The sequence below is a fragment of the Melospiza georgiana genome, chromosome 21 (assembly GCF_028018845.1).
Source record: "Melospiza georgiana isolate bMelGeo1 chromosome 21, bMelGeo1.pri, whole genome shotgun sequence".
In the NCBI taxonomy this organism is placed as follows: Eukaryota; Metazoa; Chordata; class Aves; order Passeriformes; family Passerellidae; genus Melospiza; species Melospiza georgiana.
In genome coordinates, this window is record NC_080450.1 from 147,352 (window position 1) to 174,631 (window position 27,280).

Consider the following 27,280-nt stretch of genomic DNA (forward strand, 5'->3'; position numbering starts at 1 on the left):
ACATTGAGGGGCTGGAACACGGCCAGAAAAGGGCAACAGAGCTAGGGAAGGGTCTAGAGCATGAGTCTGATGGACCCTAGCTGAGGGAGCTGGAGAGACTCAGCCTGGAGAAAAGGAGGTTCAGGGGACCTTATCACTCTCTACAGCTACCTGAAAGGAGATTGTACCAAGGCAGGCATCTGTCTCTTCTCCCAGGTAACAAGTGATAGAACAAGAGGAAATGGCCTCAAGTTGTGCTGGAGGAGCTTTAGATTAGATATTGGAAAAAATCTCTTCTCCAAACAGGTTGCCAAGCATTGGAATGGCATGTCCAGGGAAGTAATGCAGTCACCATCCCTGGAGGTTAACAGCTGAACTCAATGATCTTGGGGAAAAAAATTTCTAAATGATTCTATGATTCCTATAACCTATGTGGAATTACACAGGGGTAGGAGTCTAAGTAGGAGAGGACAAGTAGGATACAATATTGTCTTTTGAGAACTAGGATATCGCACAGATTAGTAGCTTCCAATGTAAAACCTACTTGCTGAAATCATGTAATACCAAGGCAGGAACTGAAGCTCTTTTAATGACTTAAAGTTTTTTCTTTCCCTTGCGCATTATGTTTGCATTGGCTATTGGTTCAATTTTGCTGAAGTATAGTACCCATTTGTACATGCTTAAGGATTCATTGCATTAATGTGTGAAGATGAGCAAGGCCATGTGGTTTATTTTAAGTAGATAACATACAGACAATAAGACTGACACTGCTAATCTTAAAGACTAGTAAAAGCAAAACCAGTTTTTGACTGTCCACTGTTATCTGAATTCAGGCCATTCACTTGCAAACTAGGTGTATTCAGATTTCAACATCAGTCCCTGAAATGACATTGTAGTCTGTAATCTTTTTTACTCACCATTAAAGTTTGTCTGTTTGGGACACTACTGAATCACTGTAAGTTATCAATTACTCATTTAGGGAACTAACATGCATTTAACTATGTGACTAAGGGCTGATTGAAAGTACATTGGAGAAGATGACAGCTAATTTGAAAGGGGGGGGGGCAGGGGTGAGGAAGGGTTGAAAAGATAATGTGGTTGATAGGTTAGGCAATGGCTAATATAAGGGTGTAAAGAATGCCAGCAGTCAGAATGGTGTACGGATTGGACGTTTGCCTGTTATGTGCTGATTCTGATGAGGGCTCTGAGGGGCCCACTGCACAATATAAATTATGCTGGGACTTGCACTATAATTTTTGTGTGTTCATATATAGAAAATCATTTTAAGCCAGGTTTCACCATTGTATTTTAAACCAGAGGTGATTCATATAAGTAAATTAACTAAATCTCTTTAATAATTGCAGTATTCTGTAACTATAATTTGCTAAATGGAACTTGCTTTATTTCGAAAGTCAAATTGTTAGTTCTGATTCTAATTTTCATTGTTAGTGGTGGAAATAAACACCTTCTTTCTTTAACTGGCATGGGGCTGGACACACAATTCCGTTCTGATGACATAAGGAAAATTATGTAAGAACTACTGATAATGCTCTATCTTCTCTAAATTAGTGTACTTCAGATATCATTTGGGTGCAGCATTCGAGTTTCTGGAAGTTTATATGATCTAGAAAAACAGAAGACTGACACAACATTACAGGAAGTTTGCCTCATGACTTCCAGACAAGCAAGTCATCTAGTGTGACTAAGGGAAAATCATGCTTTAGGCCTGCTGCACGTTACATCTTCCTCTGTCTCACCTAGACAGTGTAAAGCAGTTTAGTTGATGGATACAGTTTTTAATAATTAAGTGCCAAGCTTTTTGAAGTTTTTCACATGATGCAGTGGGAGTTCAAAGAGGACGGGAAGTTTGTTCATATCTGTTAACGGCTGTACTCGTAAGGGGCAAAGAGTCTCCTTCCTGATCTGCGCTAGGGAGAAATTGATTAATAATAAACGGTTGGATAAACAAAATGTATAGGAAGACAAGTGAACGAGAGAGTGAGATCTGAGAGTATGGAAGAAGTACTAGCTGTCTTTTGGGAGAAGGGGGTCTTACTAAACGAGACGGGGGCTGCAAAGGAGCGTGCCCGCGCTCACACGAAGCAGAGAAGAGGCTGCTGCGTGAGAGTAGTGAGGACGGAACGGGGAGAATGCGAGGAGGAGAGAACACGCTGCCGGTTCCTGGAAGTGAATGCAATACGAGGAACCGAGAAACAGGAGGGGAGGCAGACGGGGGCTGGCACTGCCTCCGTGAGCGAGGGCCGGAGCGGCGGCGGCAGCAGCGGCTCCTCAGCGGCGGCGCCATGGAGACGGGCCCGCCCCCGCGGGGCCCCGCCCGCTGCGGCCCGAGCGGCCTGCGGCCGGGAGCGGAGCCATGCGGAGGTTCGTGCCGTCAGGAGGCCGGTCGCCACTGGGCTTTTCCATCGGAAGGCAGTGCGGTCGCACGGCATCCTGTTGTGCCGCAGGTTGTCCTTCGGAGCTCCCGATGCGTCGCCTGCGCATCTCGCGCCCTCTTCTCTCTCTGGGGACCCTCTTTCTTTTCTGTACTCTTGCTGCAAAGTGCCCTCTCTTGTGCTGTCCCTGAGTCCAAAGCACTATCTTGTGCTCCTCTCTACTGTCTACATCTAACGGGTTTATCTTCGACAGTCTGCCTGCCATCTGCTCTTCTGCCTCAGAGCTGTCCATGGAATCCTTCCTTGTGGGCTCTGCTTCCTGGCAGCCAGTTCCCTTGGCAGTGTTGTCTTTTGCCGACACTCGATTGTCTTTTCCTCCCACTGTGCACTTCAAATTTAGTTAATCTTTTTAACTGTGGTAGCTACCTGATCCATTTGGAACAACTGTTGCTGAAAATGTGATACTAAAACAGCAGATCTTTCAGTGTTGCATGTTATAGGCAGGAAGGCAGTACTGTTCATGAATATCCATAATTGTGACTTTTTAAAAAGTCATCTACTTCTTACCCAAATGAAGATGTTACTTTAACACTAGCACGGTCGTGGGATTTGAACATTGCCAACAAGAATCAGAATACGAAGAGAAAACACTGTTTTAATTAACTTAGGGATAAATGTGAAATCTTGGCCAGCAGAGTTGAAAGACCATCAGATCATTGTGTCATTTAGCACTGTTTGTTCCTCAGTATACCTGGGAAGACCAAACTCGAATTTTTTTATACTTCTCACATCCAACGATCAGTGACTCATTTTTCGATCCCAGAGACCTGGAGTTGTCTAGATTGTTTGTGAAGAAAAATGTTATTTAAATTATGACATCCTTTAGCATAGAGATATTGCGTAGCATTTTCTGATCTGAAAAATCTCTCATTTAAAGATATTAAAGAGACACTATTTGAAAGGCATGCTTGTCTGATTTGTTTTCTGCATCCCTGTGCTAATTCAGAAGGGATTATCTGCAAGCAGTGACACAGAATAATACTGTACAGTGAGAGAAGCTATATTTCCCCAAATCTCTGGAGAGAGCTGAACAGAAATGACAATTTTTTAAAGCATCCATACTGCTTAAAAATGATGGGTTTTTTCATCTACAGAATTTATAATCAGATAAGAGGCAAATATGAAGAATAAACAACAGGAAGAGGTGGATGTGAAGCAAGTAAAGAGTTTTGCATGTAAAAGCACAGGCTCTCTCTGTTGATTATTTTCTTTTTAACTAAAAGCAGACAAATGGGACACAGCAGCTAATATTGTTAATGAAAGAGAGGGCTGAACTGTTCCTTGATTCGTCATACATATCTCAAAGAAAAGGTAAATATGTGTGCAGCTTGCAGGGTGGAGGGAATAAACACTTATTTCTGTTCTGTCTGCACATAATTCTTGTTTAATGTAATTACTGTCTTCAGAAATAACAGTCTCTTTGGGGTTATTCTCTGCTTAAAATGGTAATTGTTAATAAAATGCTGTAAACTGTGCTGGATCCAACTACATTTATAATGTAGAGATGGCTGGCTAAGTTTTAAATATTTTTTTTTTATTTACTGTGGGTGATCTGGTCAAGATTCTGGAATTCATCAAAGATTACTAAATTATTGATGTTAATATGGTGCATATGCAAATTCATTTAAAGTCAGTTTAGGTGTTTTACATGGAGCATGTCCTTTGGGATTGGAATGACGAATTTGAGTCTCTTAAATCCAGCAATTGCCTCTTTGCCAGGCTGAGCTGGATACTGATCACAGTACAGCAGTCGTTCTTCTGATCTGCCTTGCCCTTAAGGGTTTGGGGATGAACAAGGGAGGTGCAAAAATGTATGTCTAGACTACACTGAGACAGCACTTCTGATAGACTTGGTTTGTATACATGAGTGCTGGCTATGGGATTCAGAGTACTTCAGGTGAAGTGTAAATTTATTTTAGCAAAATCTAGCAGAATGTGAAAGTGAATATGCATTTAGCTGTTTGTTACTCTCCAGTTTTAGTTCAGAGTTTTGACTCTGTAGGTATTATATGATCAGTCTTATCTAATCTATTGCAACGGTCATTCAGCTACACAAAAACCCTGTAATATAGAGTTGAAAGTAAATAGAAGGTTGCAAAACAGCACGATAGTAATACAGGTTTGTTTGGCTGTGTGACAGGCTGCTGCAAACCTGTTAAGTCTTTAAGGGATTAATGCAGAGCTTTAAAGGTTCAGTGTATCATTAGAGAACTCACTTGATAGCAGTATCAGCTCCTCAGATTTGATCCTGACGTTACTGGTATTTTTCCACTGGATCGCAGAGAAACTTTTTTGTTGATAGCAATTAAGAATATTGGGAGAGGAGGGGAAAAGATACAGAGATGCTTCTATTTTCAAATGTATCTAAAAGATCAGATTTCTGCTGGTCAGCCCTTGTTCTGCAAATTTTTTCTTAACAGAAAATTTTGGGTGGAGGAGGAACTCAGTTATACTTGAGTGGAGATCTTGCACTACTTTTCAGCAGATCCTCTATATTCTGTATGCAACTAACCTTTGGAAGGATTGTTTGGGAAATAACATATATTGTTATAATTGGTTTCCACTAACTCACGGGGAAAGATGTTATGGTGCCTGTTTCTTTAGGAAATTACAGCATCTTATTGTTCAAAAAATTTTATACGTGGATCCCTCATGCTTTTTAATGTAAATTTATTTTTGTTAGCTCTAAGAATAGTCATATAGGTCATCTGCTTGAGGATTATGTGAACCTGAAACTTCACATGGAGCAAAAGATTCAAGAACTGGAAGACACTGATGGCAGAAATTGGTGTAAGAATGTTGGAAAAGCAATTTTGTGTTGCTGCAGTGCCATCTAGAAATCATTTTTCAGGGGTTTTTTTTGTTATTAGCATGTTCTGGTTTAACATTGCTATAGTTGTATAAGCTTTTTTTTTGGTCTATTGTTTTATCTCTCTAAAAATTGATTACACTTGTAATTACAGTTTAGAAAATTATGCCTTGCTTGTGTAGTAGCTGTTACTTTGCTTGTTTGACAGCTACCCCTTGTAAGGAATTGCTTAGAATATGTTTAGTAATGTGAGAGTGCGTAAGATTATTTTATGTAGTAAGCACGCTGCTAAATTCGTTAACCTTGAAACTACAGGAAAGGTCAGCATCTAAAAAGCAGAGGTAGTCTTAGGCAAGATGAATAAATGTACACTGTTTATCATACTCCTAATTACAAGGTGCTTCCCCCCTGCTTCTCCTTCTTATATTCCTATATTTCACCACGTTAGTATTCTTACTAACGGTGAAATTTTATCTTCAACTGTGATACCCTAGGGAGGCATTATACCATCTCTTTCTATATAACAAACTTTAAAGAAAAACAAAACTTTCCTTCTTTGTCTCTGTATAAAAATGCATTTGATATTGGAATTCCTTTTACTAATTTACATATGAATGTGTTTAGTCATTAGACCTAGAACACTTAATTTTTGTCCTGTCAACCAAACCAATATATAATATAAATGGAAGCGGTATTGTTAAGCAATTATGTCTTCCACCCAACACCTGCCAATCCAAGTCTCGCTGCCCTCAGTATAGTTGTCCTGCTTAAATAATGAATCTTCATCCAGGACTCTCTTTCTCATGGGCTTCCTAAAGACAATTTATGAACCTATCTGAAGAAGTGTGAGAACCAGAAGAATATTTGATAACTGGTTTGGAAGTTATGGTGTTTTCTGTGGTTGAGCTGTAATGTTAAAGGTGGTTAGCTGCTGTCCACCAGCGTAAGGCTACATCATCTAATACACATGACTTCTCTTACCACACTGGAGAAGAAAAAAATTATCTCAGTTGTTTATGCTTACAACTAAAGAAGCACATCTTCCGTCCTTGCCACTGGATCTCCTGCAGTTATTCCCCCTAATCTAACATGACTTTGTATCAATTAGACAAAAAGCCTTGTTATCTCATTCTTTTGTTTTCAGTTGTATTTTATCAATTTAATTCATCTAAGTAGTTTCTCTCAAACACTTTAAAAAATACTTTATCAGTTTAGCCACTGGATGGCAGCTCACTGCAACCATTTAGTTTTTTGGAAAATCCATGGTCTCTTTATGAACAGTTTTTCATACACTTATAAAACATAGGTGTTTTGAGGCAAGAATTTCACATTTGTTCGTATCTTTACTGTGGTATCTTTACTGTTGTCTTTAATTTTCATGTTTTGGAGTAACTTGCAATGTTACTTCAGGAGAATTTCACAGTAAACGCACATTCTGTAGTACTGAACTTGAGTTTGAAATGTAAAGTCTTCTAACAACAAGTGATTCCCCCCCAAGAATGACAAACAAACAAAAAATACCCACAAAACACCCTTAGTTTTTATTCTGCTGAAATCAACAGCTTTGCTCTGTGTATCATAGGTCTAAACAACAACTGTCTCCAGCAGCTGAGCTAGAGTGGATTCTGAAACAGAGTAAAATGCAAGCAGAACTTAACTGGCAGCAGCTCTGTGAGAATGCTGAATGTAATTGGTATCAGAAATCAGAGGATCCAACACACAGCCTATCTTCATCAAGAGAGGAGGTGAGAATTTCAAATTAACACTGTCTAAGAATCATTTACTGCATAGAGAGCTATGGAGTTTGTCACCATGGTGTTTCTCAGGGAAATATGAGTTTACTTGTCTTTCAAAAACCTGTAAAATTTACAATACAGTATTTCTGTATTGTGTACAGCAATTCATTGCATGTATCAGAAATCAGATTAATTTTCATGAACAGAAATCAGATTAATTTTCATGAACAATCTCTAATGGTGGCCTTTTCTCCCTTTCCATGTAAGCAAGTTAGCTTGAGAGATGTTTTTCCTTTGCCATTGTAGCAAAAGAAGAAAGATGTCTCTTAGAGCAGCCCAAGGGCAGAAAGAATTTCAGATCACAGTACCACTTGAATTCTATCAAGGGATCAATATTAGTTCTGAAAAGCTCTTGGGTATTTTTGTGTGGAAAAAACCACCTATTTTGTGCAGTGTAAAAACTTCAGCTTCTGAAAAATTAAATACATGTTTATTGTTTAGAGACTATTAGACAATGGTCTAACAATTCTCAATGCCAGTTGCACTGAACTCACAGGTACAGAGGAAACACTTGTTTCTGAAGTTCATAATGCTGGCATTTACTCTAGTGTTTTATTTTATCACTGTCTTTCCAGAATTTTTCATAGGCATCAATAGCTGCAGCAAGTGAACACATGAGAGAGATAAATCATAATTTTCCATTTTACATGAAGAAGATAAGACAGTTATGCTAAATTATTTGTCTGTTGGGGCAGTTTTGACAGAGACAAAAGGAATGTGCTTAAGTCCCTGCACTATGTTTTAAAGTATTCTTGATTTCCTTCTTTTTCTTTTAACTTCCCTTTTCCTTTCCCTTTCCCTTTCCCTTTCCCTTTCCCTTTCCAGTCCTTACCTTTCCTTTTTTTTATCCCTTTGTCCTTGAGCTACTGACATCCTCTGCCTCCCCTCCATTCCTTCTGTCCCAGGTTCAAGGTGATCTACAGAAAACAGACTACAGGTTGCATGAAGTGAAGAGTGTTCTTTCTGCTTTTACTGTTGAGAGAGAACAGACAATACAAGCATCGTTTAATCACAGTATTTCACCTGAAGGGGAGAAACAGGTTAGACAACACTTAGTGTAGACATGGATGAATTCATTCTAAGATAACAATATTATGGGCCTTGTTTCCACTGAACTTACTGTAGGCAGTTCATCTGTTTCATATGTTTCATTCAAAATATAGGCATATCTGTCCTGGAAAACACATAGATTGGGTGCCATGGGATTAATTATGACTCTCATTCATTACTCACTAGCAAAAGGAGGAAGCTGAATATAGACAGCTGCTCCAAAATGTGACAACATACTGTACCACCGTGGCAATCAAATGGGAAGAATGAATTTCTGGAACCTCATTCCTGAGGTTCTGTGCAGTTCAGGGTAGATTTTAAAGTTTAAAAGTTAAAACTTAAAGGCAATGTTTCAAAATACTAATATGCCAGCCGTTTAAAATATTTTAATGTTTTGTATTTGAATATCACTAGCTAGTTTTCCTTTCATTGCTGCCTCTTAAATTGCTTATATTTTAAAAAGCCATTCAAAGTTTTAAATGTAATGCTGGTTTGAAGTCATGCTGAAGGATAATGCATTAATAGTAGAAAACTGCCTTTGGTAAGAGTGAAAGCAAAGTGTATGCTGCAGTGCACTCTGCTGGGTGGCTACAGGTGCTCAGCAGTGACCAGTTCAGAGCATGTTACCAGAGCTTGCTAAGAAAAAGCAGTTTTGGTTTTGTTTGGTTGGTTTTTGTTTTTTCCCCGGGAATTTTCTTCCCATTTGTTGTCAGGGAGATGGTGAATGGACAGCGATCCAGAGACAAAAGACGTGGCCTTGGCATACCATTGTAATGGTTCCGGGGGAGTGGGAGAAGCAGGGGGAGGGTGCAGACATATTCTGGCAGTTTCTTAGCTGGGGGTGGGTAGTGCTTGCCCTGTTGGGAGCAGAGACGGTCGTGTGGATTTTCTTCGTCTGGGACCTGTCCTGCGCAGTGGTCTTTCAACCCTGCCGCGGAGCTCCGCCTGCCGCCGGCTTCTGAGTCTGTTGCTTGCAAGAGAGAAAGGGCGGCTCCATTGACTGAGACTTCGCGGGCTGCCAGCGCCGACGGAGACCAGCACAGTCCCCGCGGGTGCCTGGGGAAGCCATTCCCTCCGCCCTCCTCCCGGAACCGCCGCTTGGAAGGCCCCTGAAGCTGGAGCAGCACGTCCGCCGCACCTCTTCTCTGTTCCGTAGTGGGACATCATAAAGCCCGGCCTCCCTTCCCAGCGTGTACCAGCTGCCGTCAGCGATGCCGAAGACCGATCACTGCTGGCGTGGGTGTCTGAGGGACTCAATCCTTCTTCCCTCGCTCTCACCTGAGCTGCCATCATCAGCGGGGAGGTCCCGATCTTGCAGCTGACGCCGCGGCAGAGTCACCGCAGCCTACAGCGCCCCTTGTCGGTTGTCGTCGTAATTACACCAATGGGGAAATGCTTGATGGGCGGGCAAAGGCTGTTAGTGGATTTTCTTCTTATCCTTGTAAAGAACTGTTATTCTTTTTTCTACATCTTTGCCTGGAAGCCCCGTAATTTCAAATTCATAATAATTCGGAGGAAGGAGGAGATCTTTCCATTCCAGGGACATTCCCCTCTTCCTTGGGAAATATCTCTGTTTTAAACCAGAACAATGTTATTGTCAACAGATGATCTCCAATGACACTTTCAAGAATTTGACAAGTCAGAAAGGAGACTGCTATTGAGCCCATAAGTTCCTTAAGGGGAAGGTTTACCTGCACATGGAAGACAGATAAACCACACCTGCAGAACACCAGTTATAAAACAGCTCTGGCGCCATGGTCCTCTCCATGTGTACCTCCTCCTATGATGTTCTCAGTACAGCACTTCTTTCCCAGGCAAATCTTCAATAAAAAAACACATTTATTCTCCTTCTATGGTACTTTTCTCCCACATATATTCATGGGTTGAAAGTATTAGGATCTGTGTGTGTGGTGGTGGTGTGGAGAGAATATGTGTCACTTATTAATGAAGGGTTCTTTTTGTCTTGTACTTTTATTTTCCAGATATTTCCGTATGATGAGGAAAGTTCTCTGTATAAATATATCCCTGCTTTGGAAATAAAAAAGCTGCAGGAACAGAACGCCAGCCTTCGGGCTGCTATTGCACAAATGAGGAAAGAAATGGAGAGTCTTGATGAGCAGATGTTGTCTTCTCTTCCTCAAACAGAAGACAGACAGTTTACAGAGCAAGGTGAAACTCTTGACAAAGAACTTTAAATTCAGTTAAGGAAGTTTAGGAGTCTAGTCATAACCTATGAAGGCTCCCCAATCCATGAGTGTGTAAAAATTGTAATTTGATTGCACCATACACAAGAACACAGTGGTCTGAGATTCTGTTTACAAAACAATTATTAGTGAAAAGAAACACACACACACACACACACGGTATAAGTCACTACAAAATTACCACTAGAAAAGCAATCATGTCTTGATTTTGCAAGAATAAAGCAATTATATGTATATTACAGAATTCCTGATAGCGAAGCCAGTATGTAGAATCACAGAATGGCTTGGATTGGAAGGGATCTTTAAAGATCTCCTAGTCCAACCCCCCCTGCCATGGTGGTTTACAGTCCATTTACAGTCTGTCTACTGAAATGGTGTACAAAAGGAGGTTCAGGGGGAACTTACTACTATCTACAACTACCTGAAAGGGAGTTGTTGTGAGGTGGGGATCAGTCTCTGTTTCCTAGTAATAAGCAATAGGACAACAGAAATAACCTCAAGTTATGCCGGAGGAAGTTTAGATTGTATATTTTTAATTAAATATTAAAAATTATGAAATATTAAGTAGTTAAGTATTAAAATTTTCTTTTTGAAAAGGCTTATTCAAGCACAGGCTGCCCAGGGAAATGGTTGAGTTACCATCCCTGGAGGTGTTTAAAAGGTATGTGTGTGTGGACATTTGAAGATGTGATTTAGTGAAGGACTTGGCAGTGTTAGGTCACTGGATTCACTTGATGATTTTAAAGGTCTTTTCCAACCTAAATCTATGGTTTTATGATTCTGTAACTAGACAAACTAGACATTTATATGCATAAGACAGTGTTCTGAAGCAGCTCTTGCTATGAAAGTCTAAACTCTCTATAAATACATATACATTCCTATTATCCTCCTCTTTTAGGTTCATTAAACACAAACAAAATTTCAACTGGAACCACACTGAGCAACATCAAAGTCAGTTCAGCTAAGTTGGATTGTTTAGTAAACCCAGACATGGAAGAGGTATGTTGAGATTTAAACCACCTAAAAATATCTGTATGTATGTGCAGGTGTGTAATTAAATACCGAGTGTATTGTTATTGTTTGAGTAAGTATTATAAATGGAAGTAATATGTGCTTATGTGATTGGTCAGATGAAAGCCAGCAAAGATTTTTTTAGCCAAACTTACTCTTATTCTTTCCAGGCAATAAATTTTGACCAGTCAACCCTTGGCACAAGTCACTTCTGATCTTGCAAGCTGGTCTTGATGGGTTTTTTTTTCCTACTTGCAAATGCTTAAACTACTGTGTGTTACTGCTTCAGGTTTTTCATTGCAAATCCATATTTTAATGCTGAATTACTTATGCTTTATATGTTCAGACATGTAGCAAATAGGGGATATGCAGGCCAAAACTTCAAGTGAATAAAATGCTGGAATTGTAGTTGATGCTGTCTTCACTGAAGCTGGACTATTGTTTCTTGCCTATTTTTTCGGTCTGCTTTATTTTTAGTTTTTTCAGTACATAACAAGCCTTCTTAGACATAGACTGAGCTGAAAGCAGTCCTGAAAATATCTTAAAAACAATGGGCAATACTTAATTTTACTTTCTTATGGGATTTTTCAATTGTTTATCATTAGCACTTTTCTACTCTTTCTCTGTGCTTCTTACATTTATTTTTTAATTGCATACTAAGGATGTACTTAGGGCCATGAAGAATTACAGGCAAAAATATTTCTACCTCAGGGAGCTCGGAATCTGTTGAGCAATAATGGTAACTAAACATAGGGGTGCAGGTGAAGTCAGTAAGCAAAGCCATATAGTGATAGTTTTCTTTTTTCCATTTAAAATAACAGAGTTTCTGTGATTACAATCTGGAAATTATAGGCTTCAGCACTAAAGAAGAAGAGAAAAGTTTATTGTGGAAACTAGTAAAAATAGCATGTAAACTTTTGCTTGTACATATATTTTTCTATTTGTCTTTTGTATCAGCTCCGAGGAGAGTTCTTCTTCCCACTCTTTTTTAGTATCCATCTTTTCAGTGTTTTCTCTGTTTTGTACTGCAGAATTTTGCTCTGGGTCTAAAGGTTAAAAGATTTCTGAGTTCCACTCCTAATTCTACAGCTTACAGTCTGAAAAAAAAAATGTTCTGTGCAATGCTGTGGAATATTTTTCAGAAAAGTTCAGGGAAAATAAGTTTAAGCAAATGGCATTCCTTGCCCCAGCCAGGTGATGTGCTTTTGTCTTTTGATCCAGTGAAGGTGATCCACAGCGTGACAGCCAGTGGTCCCATGACTGGTCATTGCCTTCACCTTGCTTTATGTTAAGCTTTAGTATGCCAATTTCACCAACGAAGGTAGACTGTAATAATTTCACAATCACACACACACAATCACACAGAATCACTGGGTTGGAAGAGACCTTCAAGATCATCGAATCCAACTGAGCCCCAACAGCTCAACTCAACCCTGGCACCCAGTGCCACATCCAGGCTTTTTTTAAACACATCCAGGGACGGTGACTCTACCACCTCCCCATTCCCGAACTTTATCACCCTTTCTGTAAAGAACTTTTTCCTAATATCCATCCTATATTTTCCTCTGTGCAGCTTAAGGCTGTGTGCTCTCTGCCAGTTGCTGCCTGGTGAAAGAGACCAACCCCACCTGACTACAACCTCCTTTCAGGGTGCTCTAAGAGACTGATAAGGACACCTCTGAGTCCCCTTTTCTCCAGGCTGAGCACCCCCAGCTCCCTCAGTGGTTCCTCACTGGGTTTGTGTTCCCAGCCCCTCTCCAGCCTCGTTGCCTCCTCTGGATGCTCTCGAGCGTCCCAAGGTCCTTCCCAAACTGAGGGGCCAGAACTGGACACAGCGCTGGAGGTGCAGCCTCACCAGTGCTGAGTGCAGGGGAAGGATGACCTCCCTGCTCCTGCTGGCCGCACCATTCCTGATCCAGGCCAGGATGCCATTGGCCTTCTTGGCCACCAGGGCACACTGCTGGCTCATGTTCAGTTTGCTATCAGCCAGTACCCCCTGGGTCCCTTTCTGCCTGGGCACTGTCCAGCCACACCGTCCCAGCCTAGAACGCTGCAGGGGGTTATTGTGGCCAAATGCAGGACTCAGCACTTGGATTTATTAAACATCATTTTATTGGATTCTGCTCATCCTTCCAATCATTCCTGGTCTCTTGCAGAGCCCTCTTACCTTCCAACAGATCAACACATGCTCCCAGCTACTTGTGTTACTTGCTTTTATACAAACTGCTAGATATGTGTCAAAGTGCAGTTTATTTTTCCTTTCACTTTGGTGTCTTAGAATTTTTAGACTCTAGTCCTGTACTAATTTCTCTACCTTTCTCCCCCATACTCTTTGTAGGCTGGCATGCTTTCTCAGTAAGTTCTCAAGAGCCTTCCTTTTAATGGTAAAACTATCCAAAGAAATAAGAGCATGGGAGTTGCATGGCACAATAAGGCAACAATGGTTTGATTTTTTTCTCAGTATGGATAATAGCTTTCAATGTGTACTTCTTGAATCATAGTGTTTAGGGTGATTTAGTTGAAAACTGATTGAGATTGCACAGTTAGCTAGTTTATATGTAAAAGGGTAAACATACCAATGAGTAATTGTAAAACAATTTTAGTGCATGTGATACATTCAGATCCTTATGGCAATGTGTGAAATGTAAAATCTTTATGGAGAGATGACTATTCAGTGAATGATGACTATTTAAATGGCTATCAAAAAGTCTCCTCTGCGGGGGCTGAAAGAAGACAGACAGACCTTGAAAAACAAGGATGCGATCTTTTGGGTATATACCTTACCAGTATGTGTATGTGCAGGTGGACTCAGATTGCCAGAGACATAACATTGTAGAATCTTTACTTTTCAGTAAATGTTTTAAGTTATATCTACCCCTTTTGTTTGTGTGTACAAATGATAAAACAATGTACACAAGGATTAAACAAAGAAGGATTTGTAGCAGATTGCTATTTGGTGTGAAGAGCTTTTTTCCACATTTTATCTTAAAATTAAGTGCTTTTTAGTTAACAGTTATACAGTGTTTATCCTATGTGTATTATTTTACACTTACAGTTGACAATATCTGTGGGAATGTCTCAGGCTGTTACAGTGTTTTGCTTCACAGTTTAATTTGCCCAATACTGCTAAAAAAATCTGGAAAATGGGCCCGAAAAAATGGACTGTAGCCTTCAATTTTACACTTTTTCTTCAACTGATCTCTCATGCATATTTGTACAAATCTCTGAACCTGCAGACCGCATTTTCAAAATATTTATTATAAGCATTATCTGTTTTATTTAGGGGGCAGAACCCAAAGTTCTTGAAGAAAACATGGTCAATTTTGGACAACAGCTACCCGATGTAGGTACTGGTAATGGTTGTCAATATAGTGTCAAACACACTCTACAAGGAATGCAAAATAAACTCAAGGAAGCAGCAAGAAAAATTTCAATTCTGAGCCAAGAAAAGCGGCAGCTGATTGAAATGGGAAACAGACTCAGGGCAGAATTTGGAATGGTGTTAAAGGAAGGTAAATTTATTCTAAAGGAAAGTGCTAGCTTATATATTTAGAATAAAATTGACAGGGAATCAGTTCATCCTCTGAGCTGAAGAAAGCTAGGCTACATTATGAAAAAAAGGTGCTGAACCTTAGTGATCCTTGATCTACATAGCTCATGTGAGACTGTGGTACTAATGCTTGTAAGTAAGATTAGGGTTAGGATAGGAGATGCTAAGATAGAACAAAAGTCTGTGTAGTGACTTTTGCTGATAAACATCTTAGATGAAGAACTCTCTGGTGCCTAGATGTCAGTGCGGGAACTGGAACTGTAAGACTTTGTTTATGAGCAGAAAAGAGGTATTGTATTTCTTGGAATAAAAACTAATGCTTTAGGAAAGTGGAAGAGAAAGCAGAATAAGTTTACTGTAAACTTGAATTAAAAGTATATATAATGTAAAAAGATTTCACTGCGGATATCTAAGTTCCATGCACAGTTTTTCTGGCAATGAAATAAAGGGAAAAAAGCATGAGGCCCATTTCTGCATTTGCAATGAGAAGGCTTGTGTTCTGTGGTTCATTTATTATCTGCTGTAAACACTTACTGGAAATGCAATATGGTTGACAAAATATCAACAAAGAATGCCTTCCTCGGTATATTCTCTCTTTTATAGGAGTCTGGCATCCTGTTAGCTCTAAACGCTGCACAGTTTGTATTGCCTCTGGTAGTCTTCTTCCAAGAGAACTCGTCAAAAGAACACAGTGTCAGCTATCAGTTCTAAAGCATCTACAGCACAGACTCACAACACAGGTAATTGTATGCGGTTTGAAATTTAACGATAATAAGCCATTAACCCAGTTCTGATTCCATTAATATAACCTAAAATTCTGCATTTAAATTACTCTGACTGAGTTTAGCTCAAATCTATCTTTGGAAGATTCTGTAGAATCGTTGCATATCTGGAGCTGGAAGGAACCCATGAGGATCTTTGCACCCTGATGTCACACAGGACAACCTAGAAGTTAAGCCATTTAAGTTAGAGGCATTGTCCCAAATGTTTTTTGAGCACAGAAAGGCTCGGGGTCCATGACCACACCCTGGGGAGATTGTTCCACTGCTTGACCACCCTCTCAGGGAAGAATTGTCTGAATTTTTCCTGATGCAGATTTAAGCCATTCCTTCACATCCTATCACCAGACACCAAAAACAAAAATCAGTGCTTCCTACTCTTCCATCATGAAAGGAAGTTATAGAGAGCAATGAGGTCATCTGCCAGCCGCTTCTTTTTTAAGTTGAACAAGCCAAATATCCCCAGCCACTCCTCATAAATCTAGCCATCTAACCTTTACACCATCTTTGTTGCCCTCCTTTGGACATTTTTTCTAATATTTTTACATTCTTCTCATATTGTGGAGCCCAAAAATGCACACAGTACTTGAGGTAAGGCCATATCAATGCTGAGCGTAGTGGGCCATTAGCTTCTTTTGGCCGGTTAGCTGTGCTGTGCTTAACACACCGAAGACACAGCTGGTCCTCCCGGCCAGCAGGATGCACTGTTGACTCATGTTGAGCTTGCCAACAATCAAAACCCTTTCTTCAGGGCTGCACTTCAGCCTCTTGTCCCTCAAATGTATGCAGTCCATGCCTGTAGTCCCAGGTACAGAATCCAGCCTTTTTGCTCTCATTAAATTTCATGCAGCTGGTGATTACCAAGCATTACAGTATATCGAGGTGTCTTTGTAAGGTCTCTCTAGCCAGAAGGGAATCAATGAGTCCTTCTCATTTAGTATCATCAGCCAACTTTGTGCACACTCAACTCATGCATCCAGGTCATTGATCAAAGACTGGAGAATATTGACCCTAAAATTGAGCCCTGGCAAACACCATTAGTGACTGGCCACAAGCCAGATGGTTCCCCATAAGTTTAAATGGTTTGGGACTTCAAAAGTAATATTTTTAAACATTATCTTCAATCAAGGTATTTCAGAAACAAATACATTTATGCAGTGTAAATGCAATCCTAAATTACAAATTTTGTAAGGCTTACTTTTAACTGAGCAGGAAAGGCTGTTTGAAGGATTTGCACTATGTTCTAACATAAACTTTAAAATGATTAATCATTCGGGGTATTTCCAAATACTCACAATGGTGGGATTTTAAAGCACCCATGTCCAAATAACTGTAATAGCACCTTTTCCATCTATAAAAGCAAGATATATAGCTAACCTGTCTCATATATTTTGTAATTAAAATGCAACATTTCATAGTTAAATTGCAGCTTTTATCAGAGAGACTAATGAAAAAAATCCTGGCTTCCCTAGTAGTTAGTGGCAGACCTCCCAGTAACTTCGATAGTCAGGATTTCACTATGTACTTTACTTAATCGATCAGCAGATTTGTTCCTGTGAGGATTGAGTCAGAGCAGTTGATTGTTGTTGTAGTTTTGAAGGCAGTAAACAGTGTTCTTTTAGAAAGGGTGAGGTTGTTGCTCTGAGGTATAAAACTCTAGTAGAATTATTAACCAAGTTTCGCTGAGGAAACACTTCCTCTGGGAACCACTCTGTGCAAGTTGTTCCAGGGTTTGGTCCCCCTCACAATAAAGAAGGCTGTCGTTTGTTTGGGGTTTTCTTCCCCCTTATACTTAAGCGAGGTGTCCTGTACTTACCTTTTTGCTCATTATCCCTTGGTCTTCCACTGTACAGCACTGAGATGTCTCCAACTCAGTCATCCTTATCTCCTTATAACATCCTCATCAGATGCTTATACATGTTGAAAAGATTAATCTATCTCTTCTGGAGGCCAGCAAGGCCAGCTGCCCCAACCTCGTCTTCTACATCCAATGTTCCAATTCACTGATCATCTTTTTGGCTGTTTGCTATTTTGTGGAATGCCTCAGCGTGCTTGTGGATTTATAATTTTTTCTGTATGCTTGTGATCATCTCATTAACCTAAAGTCACAAGATTGGCATCCTTTGTTCACTTGAACTTTCAGTTCTCTGTTTCAGAAATAGTGACCTGTTCATTAAATGCTAACACTGGAAATAATTTTTACAAAGAAATTCAGGTTCAGCAAACCACTTGAGGAGACCTCTTGTGACCTGCTTGTTTCATCTGTGCACTGCTGGTATTGAGGTCTGAAAAAAATTCGCTAAATGGTTATACCAAACATACATAAAAGTGACTTCCAGATCTGGGCAAAATTACCAAAATTCAAAACCACGGTTTTTTTCCTTTTCCACCTCTTTAATTATTCTTTCTTTCATAGCTCACCTTAGAACTTTGCTGACTCTCAAATTAAGACCAATGAATAGTCATATCCATCCATCCCAATCTTCTCTTGCCTTATTTTTAATGAGCAAGATACTGTGTTTGTATTTTTCTACATATCTCATGTCTCCCATGTTCTGTTAAAAATCATTAAAGATGATTCTTACTTTTGTTAGAATAAATATATTTTTAAAATACTGTATGACTATGGCACTTGGAGAGGTAGAATTTGGCTGTGACTTTCCAGATGGTGAGCTAAATGCTGGGAGTAGTAGTTCAACTGCTTCAGCTGATGGGTTGCTTGGAGGTCATGGCTGAAATGGCTGTCATTGAGGATCTTTCCACCTCTGGAACCTTTGAGTCCATAATGCCTATACTAGAAAGCATAGCCCTTCTTACATCCAAGCTCATACTCTCATTCCAGGCCGCTCTTTACTCAGAATATATCTGCTGAGGCTTCAGCTCCTACACAAAAGCTGAGCTCCAGATTGACTTTCCAAAGAATACTATTATTCTAGTTTGGGTGTTTTGATTCTAGGCAACCCTCTTACTGGTCGGGCTACATTTGCTCCTGCATTCCAAGATCTTGATCCTTATAAAAAACCAAGAAAATTTATTACTGTCAATGCTACAGGAATTTTACTGTCAATTACTTTATGTGATGGGCTTACGTTTTTCTTTAGTCTTAATTACATAACAGAAGACTTCAGTGTTTATTTGCATCTCCTTTGACAGGGCTGAAGCAGTTAGCTTTTCATCAAATCTCACTTTAGTTGCTACAAGTTGAAAGTTGGTGAAACTGTGAGAGGTAAATTACTTCATTTTGGCTGCTGACTATTTACTTTTCCATAGCTGCTTTATTTTAGTTGGGGTTTTAGGTATTGTTTTGGAGTTTTTCTTCTGTAGTTTAATCACGGGAAAATATGAAAGTGAAGGACCCCGATGATATAAGCTTGAGCAACAAGCAAGGTGATAGTAACAGCACCAGGAAATGTAGATATTGAACAGATTTGATACTAGGTTTATTATAAAGGTAGTTTGACCCTGTTGATCCGAAGAGAACATAACTTAGTTTAATATTATTTATAACTGATTATTTTAAATCTAGCAGTGTAACAGCAAACTGAGCTATAAGGATTTAGTTTTAGGGACCATGAATTACTTGTGTTAATGTAATATTTCACATTAGGAGCTGCAGTGCACAAGGCAACAGCAACCTTCAAGGTTCACTTCTCTTACTGCCTGCCCTAGCTTAAAGGAAGAGGAAGCTCCAAGCAGCTGTGGAGAAGAAACAGGATTACCATCCAGTGAGGTACAGTGCAGTTTTATGACCAATGTAATTCACCTTCATTTGGCTTTTTCAGTTTGAATTGCTCAACAGTCATCTCCTCGAAGACTTAAAAACCTATGTCTTTTTTAAATGCGTTGTCTTTGTTATGCATTGTTCCTGTACAAAATAGTATTTATTAACACTAAATAAACTAGGGTTTCTCAATCACTGCCATGATGTTGTAATTAATCTTCTTGTACAACCTTTCAAAATTAAAAATAATAATTTTCTTTTGTCTTGCCTCTTGCCGAAATCCTCTTTCTTTCCAAGTCCAAGATGCCACTATGAAATGTAACCAATTTTCTGATCTCTTTGATGTGAAATGTATGTATGTCTGTAAGATTGTGTTTGGATTTTAACAGGTTTTCTCTATTGAAAATCATGGGCCAGATACATTCTCAGCAACAAAGGAAGATACCACCACAGAGATTTTTCAAACGCAGCTGCTCAGTCAGAGTCCTAGTCATGTCCAACAGGTTCAGCTTTCTTCATCTAGAATGCATAATTTCTGTCAAATTTTAGATATGGGATCAAGCCATTCTCTACTCAGTCCTCAAAAGAACACCAGCCAGGGTAAGCCTGCTTTGTAAAGCAGTCACAATATTTGACTCTTCTAGAAGTGTGGAATTACGGTGGATTCTGTTGTCATTCACTAATTCTTTTACATACTGCTCCTGTTGTTACAGCCCTGTGATCAGAATCTGAATGAGTTACTTGAAGGGAATTTCACGGTTGCCAGCAGAAGTAAGAATTAAGAGGAATGTCCATATAGCTGAGTGGTTTAAATGCCTTCATTGCAAATACTTCTTCACTGTTTTTAAGTACTCCTGTAGAATGCAAATTCCACTTTTGACATAGTCTAAAACTTAGCTGGGGCAGATAAAAATGTGTCTGTTTGAGAACTGTACACTCATATTCATATGCAATTAATCACATACAGACTGCAGGAACAAGAATGCAATCACTGGATTAAGGGAAGTGATTTGCTCCCCTAAATTTGACACTTGTGAGGCCACTGCGTCCACCTTTGGACCCTCTTGTACAAAAGTGTGACAAACTGGAGTCCAGTGGAGAGCCACTAAATGGCTGGGGCATGGGAACACATTACACAAGAAGAGGTTTAGAGAACTGGGTTGTTCAGTGTAGAAAAGAGTAGGTGAGTGGTCTGATTGGTGCTTTTTAACTCTCCAGTGAGGGATTTTGGAGAAGACAGAACCAGACTCTTAGAGATGCACCGTGAAAAGTGGCAAATGGACACAAGCTGTGTCAAGATACATTCTGAGTAGGGAGTGATAAGCACTGTGACATTTCACCCACAGGTCCCATCCAGCCTATGTTACATCTATTTTTAAACCAGTGTATGAAGGCAATGAACCATCTTTAGTAGCTCACAAGAAAAAATAATATTTAAAAGGGCTTTCAAAATGAAGAGTGGATTATAAGTGTATTTATTCACAACAGCAATGCATTGCAGGGACAAAGTAATGTGCATTGACAGACCTGTAGGACTGGAATGGACATAGTGCTAAGATTTATGATTCTCATGCTTTTTTTGTGAGGCTAGGACTGAAATAGGAAGAGCATTTCAGGCCAGGCTATATTGACAGGATAAGCAGAAGGATGTCTTTGAAACATTACTGATAGTGCCATGCAGTTTCGTGCTGTTGGATGTGTGATGCAACAGCTCTGGCAGCCTTACAAGGACATCAGTTTCTTAATGTCTAGAAATTTCCAGCCACTGTTGCAAAACTTAATGTAGATTTTCAGGGATCTAGAAATAGCAAAAGGGACAGAGGATACTGCCAACGTGGAACAAGTGAAATGTGAATCAATAAGGGATAATATTTTCCTAAGACCAAGTTTAATTTGATCTCTGCATCCAGATTTATATGAGGCATACCACAGTGGAACTTCTTACTCAACCGTGCAGGCCCAGAAATACTGCATTGCAAGAATACGATTTTTAAACACACTATATTGCTGCTTAGCTTTCTCCTCCAGGAAAAGGTGTCCTTAATTCCACTGGACTGAATTCTGTATTTCAGAAAAAAAATTATGAAAGAAAAATCTTTCTCTTTTTTTGGAACAACATCACCTTAGAAGCATTACATATAAAATTTTCAAATTCTTCTCCTGATTTTTAGCAGAGGCTTGTATTATTTTTCAGGCCTGAGCTATGGAAATGAATTCAATCTTTCCTGTTTAAAACCACTGTCATTGAGACAGAGTGACTTGGAGCTGGGCTTTCAGGTGCAAGTGACGCGTCCAGAGACTTGGAAGCTCAGTGGCAAAAAATGATTTGCAGCAAAGCATGCAAGTTAGTTTGCTTATTCAAACCCTTTTTTTTTTTTCCCAAGTTCAATTCTGTCAAAATTGGTAACATCAGTAGATGTGTTTTGTGGGAATTTCTGGTGAAACGAATTGTAGCTTGAAAATTATTTTTCTGAACCTGTTAAACAGTTTCATTTTTTTCATGTTACATGTACCAAACAGCCTATTGGCACTCAAAATGGTTGGCATGTCAAGTAAGCCCTGCAATTTGTTGTATTTCCAACCTATTACACAATGCAATGACTAAATGTGTTTTGAAGAGTTAATGACTACATCTTAATTACTGAAGTGGACTGTTAATATACTTTATTCATTTCACCATCAAATTCAGACCTTGTGTAAGCTTCCAAGCAAGTCAAAAGGCTATGAGATATTTTAATTTTCTCTCTCCTTACTCTACCTGCTAATTTTCAGTTTACTGTAAAAATTAGATGGATTTCATAGCTTGTATGTTAATTCTGCAGATAAGTAGCAGGAAGATGTTTAGAAGGATCATAGGTCCCTTCTTTAGGGGTTTTTATTGTTCTGTATTATTGAAAGAAAAAGAACCTCCTAGAGATAGACAGATACAAGCCATGATGATATTAAAAGACTACATAGGATGCATAGGCTGTACAAATAAGAAATGCACCTCTGTATTTCTTTACTTTTTAAATGCTCTATCCCAGAGTTTGAGAGCAGGTGGAGATTTTGATCGGTGATCCACATCATATGCACCTTGAATGCTGACAACAAGCCTCCCTCAAAGGAAAGCAGAGCCTTTTTTGATTTTAGAGGAAATGTCAGGCAGGAGGAGGGGAAGATTTGTAAAACATTTAGAAAATGGAAATTTATTTTCTTCTGTTTATCTTGACAAGTTTACTATTCTATTTGCTATTGAAGATACTTACCAGTTTTTCCGAGGGGAAAAAAGCAAACATCACCTATAGAAGTTCAGCTGTAATAATGCATTTAGCATGAAGCCAGTACTGTGAAGGGTTCTGTGTGGTACTGTGTGAAATGCTCCTTATCAGCTCCAATCAGCTATCCTTGGGTTAGCAGAGGATGGGTCAGTGCAGGGGGAATATGGGTGTAAGGCAAGCTGTGTCCCCACTAGTCATTTGACTTATACATATTTAGTATAGATGAAACTTTGTATTTTCACATCCCACACCCCACCACCACAAGTATTCAGAACCCTGTCCTCAGTTTAATAATTTGGGTTTACATTGTAGCCTAACAAAGAAAAGGAGTGAGCTGCTTTGGGGTAAAGTAACTTTTTTATTTACTGCTTGAGTTTAGATTGGGGAGTTTCTTGTACTGTAATTCTCACTGTAACTTGCAAAGCTCTGTTGTCTGAAATTCCACACTTCATGGATCAAAAGTTATCTTAAGTGTTTCCACACTAGACAGAATTTCAACAGCTTTGACATCACTGACAGTTCTAAGAGCAATCCATGTGGGTAAAAAGCTGGCCAGAGAAAGAATCTGGTAAAATATTAACAAAGAGAAACAGTGCTCTGGCTCGGGCTTCATTCCAGCTCCAATCAGAGAAAAACTCATGATCTCTTTTCTGCATTACGTAAAACTTCATCTTTGAAGTGTTTCACAAATATTAACTAATGCCCTAGCTACATTTTCTTCATTTCTGTGTTCTTCTCCTGAATAGGAACTTGTTTGAGTTGGTGTTCCTTCAGAAGCACTGTTAGCCATAAGCAAATATCTAGTGACAAATTTCTTAAATGAAACTTCCATCTGAGGAAATTTCAGTTTGCCTATACAACATGCCTGCATATATATCTTTTATCCTGAGGGGAAAAAATCTATGAATGTTCATTTCTGACTGAAGTTAGCACACATCAAATGGAAGATATGTTAAGCATTTCAATACACTAAACACTTAGTTCCATTTTCAAAAGCAGTTTAGATCTTAGCTATGATCTTGCTAGCTCTGCTTGCCATGGTCACTTGTGAAGTAAGTTGCAGGCTTGTAAATTAGGTGTGTTTTTTCATTGGTGTGCAAACCAAGCTATGGCATTTAAAGAGTATTTCTAATTCTGGGTATTGATTCTTTATCTTTTCCTAATTTTTGGAACTAACCTTAAAAGATTGCGGTGGTTGATTTTAAATTTCTGTGTTAGTACACATTTTTTACAGTCCAAAATTTAAAAATAGCCATGTGGAATGCTTGTATTCTGTGCTGTTGTTCCAAATACCTAACTAAGAAGCCTTTACTAGTTACAACTGTAGTTTCTCTACTAATGACAGGAGACAAGCATACAGAAGTCTTCACAGGAAGGGATGCAGTCATCCATTGGTGCTTGGTTACTTTGCCTTTAGAATTACACAATTAAGGCCTCCCACATTAATTTCTGAAAGTTATCCTCTTGGGTGAATACAAAAGGCCCTTGAAAACTGAGTATTTTAAAAAACAGACTGTCTGTAAGCAGTGTTAACTGTGTGCTATGGAGCACTGGATCTGCTCATTCCTGTTATTTAGACGACCCACAAGAAGTAGTATTATTCTACCGCTGTTCCTGTTCAAGACAGTAATCTTCGAAGCAATACCTTTCAGACACTGCTGCTTGCACTTTTTAAAATGGTTGTTGTTGTGAAATTCTGCTTTCTTATCTGCCAGATGTGGGAGAGGCATTCAAATGATTAAAGTCCATTTCCCATGCAGGAAAATACACCCAACGATCTTCATGGGCTCCAAGCATCCTCTTCCATACCTTCTACATCTGTAGGAAACCACTAGGTGGCAAGCTGAACCACAGGATATCGCATCCACAGCTCAGGAGTCCACTGAGCTTTTGTCACCAAGCTGATTCAGTGCAGAGATCACACACATGAGTGAACATGTGCTTCAAGCTAAGCCAGTGTATAAAAATTATTTTGAAAAGTGTCGTGTTTTGACATTAGCCACAGTGTCATGCATTGCACAGAGCTATAAACCTTCAATCGATCAATCCATTCCATAATTCAGGAACATGCTGTATTTCCTGTTATGTAGAATTTTGTTTAGACTTTTTACCATGTTCAATGGACTGTAAATTTACTTTCTCCTACTAGTAACTGATCTTTGTCAATTTGTGCACCTTTTATTGCTGTGATTGAGTAGTATCTAGGACTGCAGACTGATGCTTATAAAATTAAACTAGTACAGAATACTGTGGGGTGTGTCATCACAGATTTATTGTGATTACTTCTGCTGTCCGCTTTGGCTCTCCATAGAAAATCTGAAGTTAAAGTCTCAATGACTTGAAAAATAAGGGTTAAGTGCCCGGAGCCAAACACCTGTAAATATTATCTATAGTTTACAGTGAATAATGTGAATGAACAGTTCCACTTATCTTACCTAAAGAAACCTGTGATAAGACTGAAGTTCAGTTAGTTGGAGATAATAGTTTTTGGAGAATTATGTGAGAATTGCAAGATGCACTCTGACTGGTATTAAGACCAGTCCCACTGCTTCCTAAACAAAGATGTTTCTTTTTGAGTTAGTCATTTTTGTACAGACAGATATTTTAAATAACAAAACCAAATATTTACATACTAAATGCTTTCCTAAATGAAAGAAGATTGAAAAAAGACCCAAAAGATAATGGTAGCAATACAGCTTTGTCAAGCCAACAGTTACCTCTGAGTCTTTTATATTGTGCATATCCAAACATTTTCTCAAAATGGAGAGAAGGGTAAACTTGTAAAATATGATGTTTTAAAACAGCTGAACAGATAGGTAGTGCTTGACTTGAGCTGTTACACTGACCTTCCAGATGTCTTCCTCTCTTAAGCAATCTGATGCTAATGGAGAATGAACATGTACGGATGAAGGGGGGATTGAGCAGAAGATACTGTGTTATACCATCAGTATGGCAAGCCTTAATGGACTGTTCTGGGCTCCTATGTGCAGAAATGGTCCTGGTAATATAAGATTTTGATAATGTGGCACTATGGCACCAGTATATTTAGAGGAAAAGAGTAGACCAGGTCTCTTCAACTATTCAATCTCATAATTGGATACAAACATAACTACCAAGTATTTTTCTGTCTGTTTTTTGAGCAGGGGAGTTTGAAGTTGTACATTCAATCAAGCAATCTGAAGAATCTTGGCAAAATGTCAAAGCCAAGGATAACCTTGAAACATCAGCTGAAGATTTGACAGTCAGAGGAACAAGGCTGGAAGTTCAGCAGAAGTTAAAATCCAGGAGTTTAATTTGTGCTCATCTATTAAAACCAAAAATCTCTTCCAGCATGACAAAAATCCGCAATTATAATATTAAAGACTGATTTCTGTTGTCAGCATGTTGTAGGTTCACACTTGCTATGAATTTACTTTGACATCTCTATATCAGGTCTAATTATCAGCCTCAGTTTTGTATGTCAGGCTGAGATATTTGCAGCCAGAAGAGAGAACAAATACCCTGCTTCATACAGTGAAGCCTAAAATAAAGGGTTAATCTGTGTGCATTATGAGGTTACAATCTTCGTTGTTGATACTGATTTATTTTAATTATATATATTAAGATTTTCTTGCATCATGGATTTAGAAATACTCAGTTAACACATAGGTAAAGCCTTGTGCCTTCAGGCAGGACTTGCAGGACTTCAGCAGATGTTTTGTTGAGAAACTGTAGATGTGGTTTAAGCTTAGAAGTGGGATGCCTCAACCTACTTGTCTTCTAAATAACAATGCAACCGTTAATCCTGTGCAGCTATCTTTCTACTTGATAGAAAGTGGTTTCAAAAGATTGCATTTGAGTCTTGCATCTTCTGTAGCTCTTTCCACTTGTTCAGAGAGCATGAAAGAATATAAAATTAAATTTCTATTGTCACACCAGTGATTGTATTTTCCCTTGACAAGAGAATGTATGGACTTCAAAGCAGTGAGAAACACTGTTACAATGTTAGAATCATATATTCATAATAATACAGACATGTTGTAAGAAGTAAGTCTTAAAATAGATGAAACTAGAAGAAAACTTGAATGAGTTGTGATGTAAGAAAGGATAGCTATGTAGTAATGATCATGCCAGGACACTAATACAAATGTTCTGGCTATGTTTAAAAAAATCGTTTATTTTTGTAGCATTTCCAGTAATGCTGAGCTGTCCTGCAACATTACAGAGATGACCTTTCCTATAAGTAAAGGAAATGCACATGAAAAATTAAAGAAAAAACTTTTAATTGTGGGGATGGTCAAGCACTGGAACAGATTGCCTGGGTGAGTTATGGAGTCTCTGTCTGTGGAGATACTCAAAACTCAACTGGACATGGGCCTGGCCAGACTGTTCCAGCTGACCCTTGAGTTGAGGGCTTGGACTAAGTGATGTCAAGAGGTACCTTCCAATCTAAGAGATTCTGTGATTCTGCAAGTGGTATCACTGAAGTGAATAATACTTATCAGTTGCTGCTAAATATATAAAATCTAAAAAGGATAAACGAAGGAAGAGAGCTACTTATGCATGAGTGGTTTTTTTTTGTGGAGTGTTTTGTTATAGAAATGCTTGCCTGATACACTTTGCAAGGAAGTGTTCTCTTCAGCACCTGATAATATGCTGAAGAGCGTTTGAGAATTGGACTAATTATTT

General features: G+C 39.0%; 1 protein-coding gene across 1 annotated transcript; it reads left to right on the top strand.

Annotated features, from left to right (window-relative positions):
• The first annotated feature begins 2,309 nt into the window (after nt 1-2,309).
• CCDC57 (coiled-coil domain containing 57) lies at nt 2,310-19,515 on the top strand. The gene is made up of 8 exons (XM_058039069.1): nt 2,310-2,361; nt 6,824-6,986; nt 7,943-8,077; nt 10,070-10,256; nt 11,190-11,290; nt 14,586-14,814; nt 15,456-15,592; nt 19,239-19,515. Exons 1-8 carry the CDS (start codon nt 2,354-2,356, stop codon nt 19,416-19,418), a joined length of 1,140 nt encoding a protein of 379 aa, XP_057895052.1. The 5' UTR covers nt 2,310-2,353; the 3' UTR covers nt 19,419-19,515.
• The last annotated feature ends 7,765 nt before the right edge of the window (nt 19,516-27,280 follow it).

Bases quoted from the DNA above. Each gene is read 5' to 3' on its own strand.
- CCDC57 (XM_058039069.1), top strand. The intron at 6,987-7,942 runs GTGAGAATTTCA...CTTCTGTCCCAG, and splicing joins TATCTTCATCAAGAGAGGAG to GTTCAAGGTGATCTACAGAA. The intron at 10,257-11,189 runs GTGAAACTCTTG...CTCCTCTTTTAG, and splicing joins CAGACAGTTTACAGAGCAAG to GTTCATTAAACACAAACAAA.